This window comes from Alligator mississippiensis, chromosome 9 (assembly GCF_030867095.1).
Source record: "Alligator mississippiensis isolate rAllMis1 chromosome 9, rAllMis1, whole genome shotgun sequence".
NCBI classification, from domain to species: domain Eukaryota; kingdom Metazoa; phylum Chordata; order Crocodylia; family Alligatoridae; genus Alligator; species Alligator mississippiensis.
The window spans coordinates 46492711-46504968 of record NC_081832.1 but is presented as its reverse complement, the minus strand read 5'-3'; the positions used below and the strand labels follow the sequence as shown (position 1 = coordinate 46504968).

The window sequence follows — 12258 nt, the reverse complement described above, 5'->3', positions numbered from 1 at the left end:
TTCGCTCCCTGCAGCAAAGAAGGGATGCCTCCAGATATGACAGATAGCTGTTCAAGTGCAGGAGCAGAGGCCATGCAAGCGAATATCTTGTCATGGGTCAGGCAAGGTAGTGCTTTCCCCCAAGCAGTTCCTGGCCTGCTGCCAATGTCTGACTCCTGAGCTTGGCAGACATCATTCCTCTGGGGTAGGGGAGGAAGCGAAAGAAGAACCAGGTCACATACCTCTCTCAGAGAGAATGAGGCCAGGTGATTCTGCTGGTCTCTTACAGCTGCAACAGTGCATGCAGGAGAGGCAGATGCTGGCAGGATCCTTTCCATAGCTCCCAAACAACAGAATATTCCCTTATGGAGGGAGTGGTAAAGCCAGCAGCAGTCCTAGAGGAGCAATTGAGTTCCTTTCCCTGCTCTTCTCTAAATTCAAGGTTGGTCTCATCCCTTCCCAAACCAATAAGGGTCCTATAGTACAACTAATGCTGTTCTTGTCACTCTTGTACTCGGGTCCTGGCTGGATCCCAAGGTGAACAATCCCCACCAGCTCCAGCAGAAAGGGAGCCCCCAGCTTCCCATCCAGTACTGCCGCAGAGCACTGGAAGCTGGCTAGCAGACAGCTCCACCCAAGAGGTTGCACACGAGGGGTGGGCGAGGTGCTCCTTCTACATCTTATACAGGAGTGAAGGTCCCGGTAGTTACTACAACTTTGAAATCTTTGGGTGAAAGGCAATACATTGCCAAGTATCACTTCACGAACATGTTTTTATGTACAACCCTGCTGTCCTGGTGCTCTGGATAATTCAGATGCAGCAGGGCTAGACATCCAGTTACCAGTAACAGAAGTGAACACATACCTCAGTCCCCATTCTGATACTCTGATAGATCTAGCTTTGCAGTTATTCTGCACCACTTTCATTTACTATACTCTCCAAGTCCAAACTCTTCCCTCCTTTAGGCTCATGGCCCAGTTGGTACAGTGCATGACTGGAGCAACAGGTCCAGATTTAAGATATTCATGCCTCAAGGGTACATGGAAAAATGAAGTGATTGAAAAACAATTGCGAGGAAGGCTAGCAAGCACATCTCTTTTTAAAGCTGCTCACTCCCACTCTCACCAAGCTGCTATCCCTCAGTGAAGTCAGGGCCCCATTCATAAGCTATGTATGAACACCTCTGTGGACAAATGGAGCTGTCAGGCAGCAATTTACATACTGGCATGAAGGGATATCACAGGTCAAGACTGCCAAGAGTCCCAGATACTTCTGTGCAAACTCCTTCCTGAAAACATAGCAGTTTTCCCAGACCAAGCAGGCATCAGAGCCTGGCAATCGGAGGCACCCCAGACATCCCTGCAGCAATCTAGCAGCTCCTGGCTCTTGAAGACAAGCAGCCAGGTGCTCTGGAGCACAGCTTTATTATCTGTGCTGTGGAGCTCTGTCAAAGCAAGAGAAAGAGTCTGGAGGAATGTAATATGGGCAGGCACTGAGTAAATGAGGGCACAGGGCAGAACAATTAGAATATCTCCCTAAAGATTTAGAGGCACAAGGCTGAGCCCAGGTGCAGACTTGTGAAGGCTGACCCAGGTCTACAGAGAACCTGGTCATTCAAGCTGGGAGTCAAAGGCACCCATATGTGATGCTGGATACACCACACCCTTGAACACTACTGCCTAAAGAAACTGGTATCTTAGACTTGCTAGTTGGTGCACTGGTCAACTAAGGCAGACGTTCGATTTTTGGAATAGGCCTCCCTCAATAAGGGCAAACATGTAAGGGCAGGCTGCCTACTACAAGGGGCATTAGCACAGGGTTGTCAACCCATGCTCCACAGATCAGGACGAACAAACCTATTGCAGGTGGAGAGCAAGATCTCATTTGGAGAAATATGACTGCCCTAGACCAAGATGGCTCTGAGGTGACTAGCCTCCCTCTCATTGTAGAGTTTGGCCTGTAGTATGTGAAATAGTCTAGACATAGACACAGATGGGGTAGGTAAAAATGCAGTGATCAAACATGCCAAGGGTCACGATCTATTTACAAATGTCCCAAATTATTTCCATGCCTCTCAAGCAACTTTAAGCCTGGCTACTGCCTTTTGACCTTTTTGTAGCTACTCATGACCAAGAGGGAGTCAGAGTTAGTTTTACTGCACCAGCCCCCACAAGATGTGATCGAAACACAAGCTGGTCAAGTCCGACCATCAGGCTTTGCAACGCACTTTGAGCCGTAACCTAAGCACTTCCATCAATTTTTACATATTTTAACTGAAGAAGCTACATTTAACATTCCCATTACAAACAACAAACACAGGAGCAAGCATAAAGTTGGGGAACCTTCTCTCTATACCTTTCACCTGACTTGAAAGATAAAAAGGATCAGTTAACAGGACCAGTTATTTGGAACAAAGTAAAGTGACACCAAGCATATGAACTAAAAATTTCTTATCTACATTTCCTATAGGAAACAAGCATCTGTAGCTGAGCTACAGCAGAGTAACGTTTTACAGTGGAGACAGTCACTAATCAGACACCCAGAGTTCAGAGAGCAAAATGAGACCTGCACAGGCAGAATGAGTCACCTCAGAGAACGCACATCACTGACTGATGAGAAAGGAATGACACAGAGCTGGAGTCCATGTCACCACTGACCTACAGTTCCTGATGATGGGTCATTAGCATCCCCCAGAAGGTGCTGTTTTGTGACTGGCAAGTGGAGACTCCAGGCATATTAGCAAGAACTTCTAATGCACTTCTCTTGTCAACAAGTTATACATATTCGACTAAGCTAAGCACCTTCTCTACCTTCTGGAAGCCTTCAGAAGAAACTGAGAATTCCCCCCACCCAAGACAAAAAGACTATTCTGCAACTAAAGTAAATCTCATACAGCATCTCTTCTGGATTCTTGTACAACAACATTCAGGCCCTCTTGTCCCAACCCTCTTCTCAGCATGAACATGCAGTTATTTAAGATAGGAATGCCCCAGTAAAACCCAGGCAGAGCTCTCAAAGCACCATGTCCATTCAGTTCTAGGTTCATCATCATTTGAGGGAAAAAGGGAATGAGTTATTAATATAAAACCCTCAAACTTTAAGGGCCTAGAAGGGCTAAAAGCAGGCTGGAGAACCCTCTTTCCTGTGCTCTCAGAACCTTCCAGGGACAAAGTAACATTACACCTCAACTCATCCACCTCTCACTGCAAAGGGACTTCCATATAATGCAGCCCTCCAAAAGAGAAGGCAGAAAGAGCCACAGTTGAAAGCAGTAGCCTAACTAAGGTGGGTGACCGGGGTGGGGGTGGGGGGACCTGCCAAAAGTGCTGCTGGGGCTGGAGGGGGGACAAATAAAATAGCTTTTGCTGTAGAAGTCACCACCACCCCTGTGTGCAGCAGCTGCCCTGGGGCCCTGCTGCATTCTTATACTGCTGGTTAAAGGAAGAACCAATAACAAGGCACAGGCAAGGTCTAAAAGGCTCCAAGGACGCGCAGTTATGTGTTGCTTGTAGAAGCATCACTGCATTTTTGAAATGCAATCTCCCCCTGTTACACCTGCATCCACTTTTCCACAGGAGACTGGCATTCCCTTCTAAGTTACTTTCAGGTTCTTCTGTTCCCTGAAGTATGCCATCTTGCATTCCTCTTTCCCCTGAAGAATGTCTCCCAAAGCCCTCTAGTTTAGCTTTGTTAGGATTCTCCCCTCCAGTAGGCACAAACTTCGTCTGGATGACAAAATAACTGCCAAATGACTAAACCTGCACAATGAGTAGTGCTATTTTCTAATCCAACAAAACTCCCCTACAGAAGACTAGATTATGATCTGGGTACCATCCCCAGACATCTTTGTAGCCCACACCTATTTGGTGAGAGCAGCCTACCACCTCTGGGTCCACCTATTCACACCTCTCTCAAGCCATTTGCAGAAAATATACACCCTGCTAACCTAGTCCTGCCTCCCGCTTCAGGTCCAGGTTCTCTTCAGCAAGTAGTTTCAGCACAGATCTGTGAGCTTGTCCCACTATTGCAGGGTGAAGCCCATTTGCTAAAGTTTCATTGCTGTCTTTTCACAAATTTCTTATTCTTTTCTCTAAAAGGCCTGCAACACAGGCACTGGAGCTATATGGATGCAGATGCAGCACCAAAATCCTTACATCTCTCACCTTTGAGCTCTCTCAGAGACAGAGGCCATACAGACGAACACATGGGACATATTTACACATGCTGGGACATAGCACCGGGCGCTTTTAATTAGTGAGCCATGCTAATTAAAAGTGCCTGTGTATCACATGCATCAGCAGCACTGCATTAAAAAAAATGGCAGCGGGGCACTCTGAACTAAAGCTCACCGAATGTGTTTTATTTCAAAGCGCCCCAATGCCATATTTTCAGCACAGAGACACGCAGTGACACTGATACACATGGTATGGAAGGCTTCCAGAGCATGTCAGTTTCCATGCTTCAGCAGGCTCAATGAATCGAGTCTGCTCCAACACGCTGGATTTCCAGCATGCCAGAGCAGGCACCACGCATGTGTATAGGAGCCCATGGGGTCTGCAGAAACTGATGACAGAATGAAAAAAGAAGAGCTACACAAATGCAGACCCTGCTTCTCAGGATGCAGAGAAAGGGCAGGGCCAGACTGGAGCCTTAGGTTTCAGTTAAGAGTGCAGGGGAAATACCTTCTCCTGTGGCAAAAAAAGAAAGCTCTGAAGTGACATGTTATATAGGACATAAACAGAAACCAGCACATAAATAAGGAAGTGTACCCCGAATTGCTCCATCCCAGGTTTGATCTCCATTTAAAGTCTTTTCTCAAGCTACAATACTGGTCCAGACCACAATTACTCCCCATTCCTGTACAAGCACCGCATTAGGGTAATGCACAAATTATACTACCAATGTAGTTAAAACATTAGCACTGAGACTGCTTTATTACACCTGATGTTGGTAGACTGACCCATACATAGCCAAAATGAATTGATGCTTCCTGAAATAAATATTTATATAGAGCTTGTATATATAAGAGACATCAGAATTCAGATATCCAAATAGATATCAGACCCTCTCCAATGCAGAGTGCTACCACTCTGGTGCACCTGTAGTAAACACCTTCCTTTAGCCAAAGCCCCATCAGACATGGCAGCAACAAGGCAACAGTTGTTGTGGGACCTCTCAAATGGATACATCACTCCCATGTGCGAAATAAAGGCAGCCTTGCAACAGCCTTTGAAATGCTAACTAACTATCCGCTAGTTAAGAAAACAAAGAAGTGAAAAAAGTCCCAACACATCAAGGTCATGCCATGTACCTGGTCCACCCTGGTTTCCCAAGCCAGCAGCTTTCTTGAAACTCGTCTGTCAAAGTCTTGCCAAGCTACCAGTTCATAAGAGTGACATGGGGTAAACATGGATCAGCTCTACATGCTTTGTTCTGCCATAAGTCAGACCAGTCTTGCCAACATGCCTTCAGTCAGGCTAGATTTCAATTAGCATTGTGCAGGGCTGCAGCAGCTTAAGGCTATTCCTGAAACAGGTCCATTCCAAGTGGATCAGGAACTGGCCTCATGGTCCAAAGGAAAAATTCAGCTATGGCAACTTTCTGCCACACATGCTAGGTCCCACCCTCAACAAGATATAGGTCACCTAGCTGGCACTCAAGTATAACCAGTTTTGAGACTGGTCCTCAGCTATTAACCAGGCAATTCTGCAGCTGCTCCAGCACACATCTTTGCACTTGGATCTTTTTGCTTTCCTGCATTAGAAATGGAAGAGACCTGCTTGACAGAACCCATCTCCCACTTTGCCTGTGGGCAGCTCTGGGAACCTTGATCAGTAAGCTTCCTCTACTCAGTGTTTTTCCTGCTTGGTTTGGCTGTCTTAAGACCAGCATTTCAGAACAGGTAGCCTGTGTATGAGAAAGGTCAGAATTAGTTTATTGGTTTTTATTCTCTGCAAACAACTGCAACACTCCACAATACAGTTTCATATCCCCTGCACTGCCCACCAGCTCAACATGATAGAAGAGCCAGAAATACTGACTGCCCCCAAACAAAACCTCTTCCCTTGGATGTAGGGCATGACAGGTGTTCAGGACACAGCAGAGCTCCTTAAGGGCTTAGCTGTTATGCTGCAGCTCCCCTCCATCAGCACTCCCTTACTCAGGTCTAAAAGTTCATTCCACCCACATGGAGACATTGTCACATTAGGTGCATGATCAGAGCAGCCTGCAGAAATTAAGCTTTTTTTCCCCTTCTAAAAAGCTTGCAAACATGATCCAGGTGCAAGTTCAACAGTGGCTTATGCCCAAGTCTGCAAGGAGATTGCTCAATGGCTGTTGCCTAGCAGATTTGGGTAGCGGTGACAACAGCTGAAGTTACAGTGATTCTGGTTGGTTTTTCTGCTACCAACTCACTGACCTGACCACAGAGGGAACTCAAGGATCAGGCTAGTTTCACACTGCTAGTAGGAAAGCTGTAAGGAGCAGCAACACAGGCAAGCATGCGAATTATGCAAGGTGGGGCTGAAGGGGATCACCAAATAAACCTTAAGGAAGCAACCATTTCTTTTTCTTCCCTGTCCCCTGCGGCAACCAAACCATTCTGGCTAGACAGGGAAAATGTTCAAGACCCTAACAGCCATGTGGGGTTCAGGAGAGAGTCCCTTCCTACAAACAGTTCAAGCACAAAACCTGCTACAGACTTATTCGAAAAGTTGAGTCCCTGTGAAGGGCCCAGGCACAACCTTGTGCTAAGAATCTCAGCGCAGACGTTAGGTGGACATCCTGGTACTCAAGCCTCATCTGCTCACTCACACACTATCCAGAAGATATTTGCCTCACAAGTACCCAGCTATGTTCTGGTTAGTTGGATACAGACTTATTAGCTTCCCATATGACCAGAGGGCTGGCAACTTAAGACGGGGGAGAAGGGGAAGGGGGAAAGGAGGGGGAAAGAAGAAAAAAAGTGTAGCCACTACTAGTTTAGAAGGGGGACAAAGAGCACAATTGCTGCAGCTGGGGGGAGAGAAGTTTCCAGCAGGGAGAAAAACATTTGACTTTGGAAGTTCTTGCTAACCAGACATAGATTTAAAAAGCTGGAGCTCCCGTACAGGCAGGGCCATCCCCAGGGGTTTGTGGGATCCGGAAAGGGGGGGGGGGGGGTGGCGGCAAGTGTCTGGCAGTGCTCAGCACAGCCTGTGCAGCACTGACTGCGGGGTCCGGCATGGCAGCCCCGATTTGCATCCCCCCCCCCGGGACGGCCCTGCGTACACATCTCAGCAGCAACCACTACCATGGTCCCTGACATGAAATCCCAAACCTATATTAGGATCCCTCAGCTGTATTGTCCCTAGCTAGTCCACATCTGAAACATGTGGAGCCCTGTTGTGTTCCCTTAGTTTTCTGGTTGGATACCTGCTCCTTACCTCATCTGACTGAGACAGGCTAGAAGCATTTCTTGCTCTAGCACACACTGGCTAACCTTTTTGATTACATCTGGTACGTTTCACTGAGATTTGACAGAAATGGTCAAAAGGAGGGCAGAGCTACCTATCTTATCTGGTCAGCTTAACATACTCGACCCCAGATTTCTTGTGCCAAACACGCCCCTTGCCTAGACCAAACTCAGAAACGCCCAGCATGTGAAACTGTTTCTGGGTCATTGTGAAAAGCAAATGAGTAATAAAGGGTGGGGATACAGTGTAGTCCCTGCCTACCCTGTTTCTCCAGGGTTCTGCTCTCCCACCCACCCAAAAATCCCTAGAGCAGATGGTCTAACTTCAGAGGAAAGGGAAATGACTCTCCCAAGTACAGGAAAAGCATATTCCTCTGGTTGAGATTTCTTGGGCTTCCCAGTGGAAAGAGCTGCTGAAACTAACTACCCATAAAAGGGCCTGTTCCAGGCTGGAAGAGCTGAGATAGGGCTCCTTGCAATCCCATATATTAAAGTAGGACTTGCTCTTGTCTACCTGAAGAGCTTCATGCAGACACCTTGAACCCCATCTAGGCAGAACCTGCTGAACTTGCAGCTGGCTGCAAAAAGCATAATCCATATGAAAACATGGTAGATCACGTGACACACATGAGCAGGTCTAAGTAAACCCCGCTGACACCTACCAATTCTTCACTGGAATTTTGCTATGTGCCATGTGCACACACTACTGTCCCCTATTTCTCCTTAACTGCATTCACTCTGTTCCAATGGATTTTTTAATCAGGCTAGTGGTGGCCCAGCTCTCTCATCATTGACCCTGCAGCAGCCATTTATTTCAAATGCAGAATTACCACCAGAAGAACTGCAACTCTCACCTACAGCTGCTTACGCCAATACATTTTTAAACAGAGCTCTCACAAGACAAGGGTTAAGACATTCCCCTCACATAGCCCAGCCATGTTTCACAAAGGCAAAAAGAACCCCTTGCTGTCTGGAGTATAGCATTTGCTTTCACAAACAGATCTCACACAAATCTGACACCTTGTTTCCTCTAGTAACACATCTACACTGTAGCTCATGTAGATGAGTACAAGCCAACTCCAAACTAGTAAGCTCAAGCTCTGCCAACAGCATAGCCACAGCAGTACACAACTCAGTGGACTACAAATCACACCTGAACAGTTAAGTAAATGCTCAAACATCTGACACTGCTAGCAGTACCAGAGCTAAGGGCTGAAAGCTGGCTCAAGTACACCTAGACAAGTAGCAGACATTTAAGTTTCCTTATTGTATGCTAAAACCATAAGCCATCTTCACTACCTATGCACAAGTTCCAAACGCTCCTTCCCCTCATACCACGTAAGTTTTGGAGTCTGATTCCCTGGAAGCCTAATCTAGCCAGCAATCAAATACATTGGCTGGTAAGAGTCCTCAAGAAAAGGCAACAAGCTGACAATTTAAAATTTAATAGGACCAAGTTTTTAAGAGGTTTCACTGCCTATTTTGTGGAACTGGAGTTCCTGTCTCCAGCACAGGGAGTTGGTCACAGTTTTGGGGGACAGGAATACTTAGAAGATACAAACCAGTTAAAGTAACAAGCACACGAAACTCTACATAGCTGACTTCAGAATGGCTTGAAATTCAGATAGAGCCTTCTATACTTTCTGCAGCCCATTCCTCGCATCCTGGATAAGACCCAGCTCTCCTTCAGAAGGGTCTGGAGGAGCCTCTGCACCAACTGCAATCCAACGCTCTCAGAAGGCCAGCTGGCCCATGACAACTGGGCCAGTAACTGCACATCCCCAAGCAGGGTGCTGGACACGTGGCATGCTCTGGATGGTGTTCTGCAGCCAGGAAGAAAGGCAGCATTCTTCTTAACCCCTACTTCTCCTAGATGAGCAGGAGCCATCTCCAGTCACAAACACAGAATACCTGGGGTGTCTCCATGGCCAGACAGCTGAAAATAGTTCCTCCTTCTTAAACTAATCTAAGCCTCCAGAATACAACACAGGCTCACGAGGGTACCACAAAGACAGCAATACACCTTTTTGAAAAGGGAAAAGATCTGCTCCAAGCATTACTTTGGTTAGTAATTCTTTATCACCATGTACCTAAAGGGGACACTTTGTTTTTCCTCCCGACCTGGCTTGCTTGCATTACGTATCCCAGCCCTCAACAAAGCTTTTATTTTCAGCTGAAATCTGAATCACTGAAGATATCTGCTTGTTTCAACATTTTGCTTAGACAAAAGAACAGCAAAATCTGGTGAAGAATGCCAAACCTTCAGCCCTTCCCTCCCAGCTGGCAATACTGGAGCCACTGCAAGTGAAGGAAAAGTATCAGACAGTTTCCAAACTGACACCTGTGCCCAGTGTGCTGAACTTTGCTTGGGTGCAGCCATGCAGTGGTTACTTTGTACGCAAACCTAGTGCTCCCCTGAATTTCAGGTAAGCTGAGAACATGCCCACCTTCAGGAACTTCATCTTGGAGCCCTGGGGCTCTTTAGCCTGGAAAAGCACAGGCTCAGGGGTGATCTGATGGCCACCTACAAGTTTATCAGGGGTGACCACCAGTATCTGGGGGAACGTTTGTTCACCAGAGCGCCCCAAGGGATGACGACTAGGTCGAATGTTCATAAACTACTACAAGACCGTTTCAGGCTGGACATAAGGAAGAATTTCTTTACTGTCCGAGCCCCCAAGGTCTGGAACAGCCTGCCACCGGAGGTGGTTCAAGCGCCCACATTGAACACCTTCAAGAGCAAACTGAATGCTCATCTTGCTGGGATCCTATGAACCCGGCTGACTTTCTGCCCTTTGGGCAGGGGGCTGGACTCGATGATCTTCCGAGGTCCCTTCCAGCCCTAATGTCTATGAAATCTATGAAACTGTGGCTGCCCAAAATACATGCCACACAGCAACCGCCAGACTTGCTTAGTGATGTGCCTACATCTCAGGTTACAGACTACTAGTGCTAGGATAGCTCGCTTTTCACCAAGAAAAGTATCCAATTACTACCAACGTGCACTAACAGCTAGTTAACTTATCATAACATATGGAAGCATAGGTATAAAAATGGCCCCTGCATCTGAAGGCCCACAGCATGGCACACCATCATATTTCTGATCCTCTGGGTAATTCAGGGAGCCTTTGGGATCTGGAGCCTCCAACTTCATCCAGAAGTCTCTGCAGACTTCTTTGCTAGGACATGTCCCAGCAAAGACTTCAGATACTGGAGCAAACGGCGCCCCGGGAGACAGCGCAGCAAACTCCGCAATGGATCACGACAAGTGGCAGGCCCACAGTGCAAAACCAGCCCTGCTTTAACTGAGGACAGAGGCGCCTGACAGGGTCCCCCCTGCCATGGTACCTGGTGGCTGAGCGCTCCCAGCCAGGCAGAGGTGCTAGGACCCCAACAGCAGCAGGGAGAGCTGTGCCTGCCGCCAGCCCAGCACCTACAGCCCCTGGCACCATTATAGAGATGCTGCAACTTGGCCCCTGCTCCCTGCCCAGGCCGTGCACCCAGATAAGTCAACCCCTGCGGCCCCGGCATGGTGAGGGCAGGGGATGGGCGCTTCCCCACCGGGGCCTCGCCCTGCGGCGGCACTCCCCGCCGGCGGGAGAGCCTGCGGCCGCCCCGCCCCGCTACCGCCCCCGGAACAGGCTGCCGCCCGGCCGAGGAGGCGGCCGCGGGCAGTGACCGCCCCCCGCCCGCTCCCGCCGCCGCCCGCGCTCACCCGCGCGCCGCCTCCAGGCTCTTGATGAGCTTCTTGATCTTCCAGATCTCCACGTTCCTGTCGGCAGCGCTGGGATCGTCCGCCATCTTCTCCCTCCGCCTCCTCCTCCCTGCGGCGGCAGCGGCGGCGCGGGCCCCCGGGCACAGAGCACAGCGGTTAGTCGCGGCCCCCGCTCATGTCCCCCACCCCCGCCCGCCCGTCCGTCCACCCGCCCACCCGGCGCGGCCCCCGGCGCGGCGCTCACCTCAGGCCTGGGCCCCCCGGCGGCGGCGGCGGCGGCTCCTCCCTGCGCGGCGGCGGGGCAACAAGGGGCGCGCGGCGGCGGCTCTGACGTCGGAAACCGGCTTCTCTCCCCCTCTCGGCGCTGCATGTGTTGCAATCTGCTCACATGGGGCCTGTGACATCACTTCCGAGGGGCATCAGGGAGGAGGGGGGGCGGGATGAGCCGGCGCCGCCAATCGCCGCTCTCCCTTGCCCGGCCTCCTATTGGCTGCTCTCCTCGGCCCGCGCACTCCACGCTACTATTGGCCGGCCTGCTCGAGCCAGGGCCCTCCCCCCGCGCGGGGCATTTCGGCCTCTGCAGTTCCGCGCGGCGGGAGGGGGCAGAGCGGCGCTCGCGGGAGCGGCCCGGATCCCGCGAGATCTCAGCAATGCCGCGTCAGGCTGAGGAGCCAGGCTTAAAGGGCAACGCGCCCGTTTCGGGGCCGCGGCTGCTGGCGCTCCCTGCACGTGGGGCCCGCCTGGTCACGCGGCCCGGCCCGGCCCGGCCCGGCCCTGCTCTCGTGACTCCCCACGCGCGGGGCGGGACGCTTCCTCGTGGCAGAAGTGCCCGTCGAGGGTGCTCCCGCAGGTCGCAGCAGGCCCAGCCCCCAGAGCCCTGGGGCAGAGGAACTGGGCTGAGCCCCGGCCTGGGGCCGGGGAGAGCTGCGCCACGAGCCGCCTCCCAGCCCCGAGCTGGCGCCCTCGTCCCGCGGAGGACCTGGAAGCGCCGGCAGCCGTCGGCCGGGCGCGTTGGGAGGTGTGGAGATGACCCGCGGGCCCAGCTGCTGGCGGCGCTGGGCGGGTCTCCGCTCCCGGGGCGCGGTAGGCGCAGGCCAGGAGCGGGGCTTT

General features: G+C 50.5%; 1 protein-coding gene across 1 annotated transcript in view; it reads right to left on the bottom strand.

The window, feature by feature from the left end:
* ETF1 (eukaryotic translation termination factor 1) overlaps positions 1-11563 on the bottom strand; it is a 39479-nt gene extending 27916 nt beyond the window's left edge. The window contains exons 1-2 of the mRNA XM_059733445.1: positions 11393-11563; positions 11149-11257 (exon numbers count right to left, since the gene is read on the bottom strand). Of these exons, the coding sequence (XP_059589428.1) occupies positions 11149-11234 (86 nt within the window). The 5' untranslated portion in view covers positions 11235-11257; positions 11393-11563. The remainder of the gene's footprint in view (positions 1-11148; positions 11258-11392) is intronic.
* Positions 11564-12258: the final 695 nt, after the last annotated feature.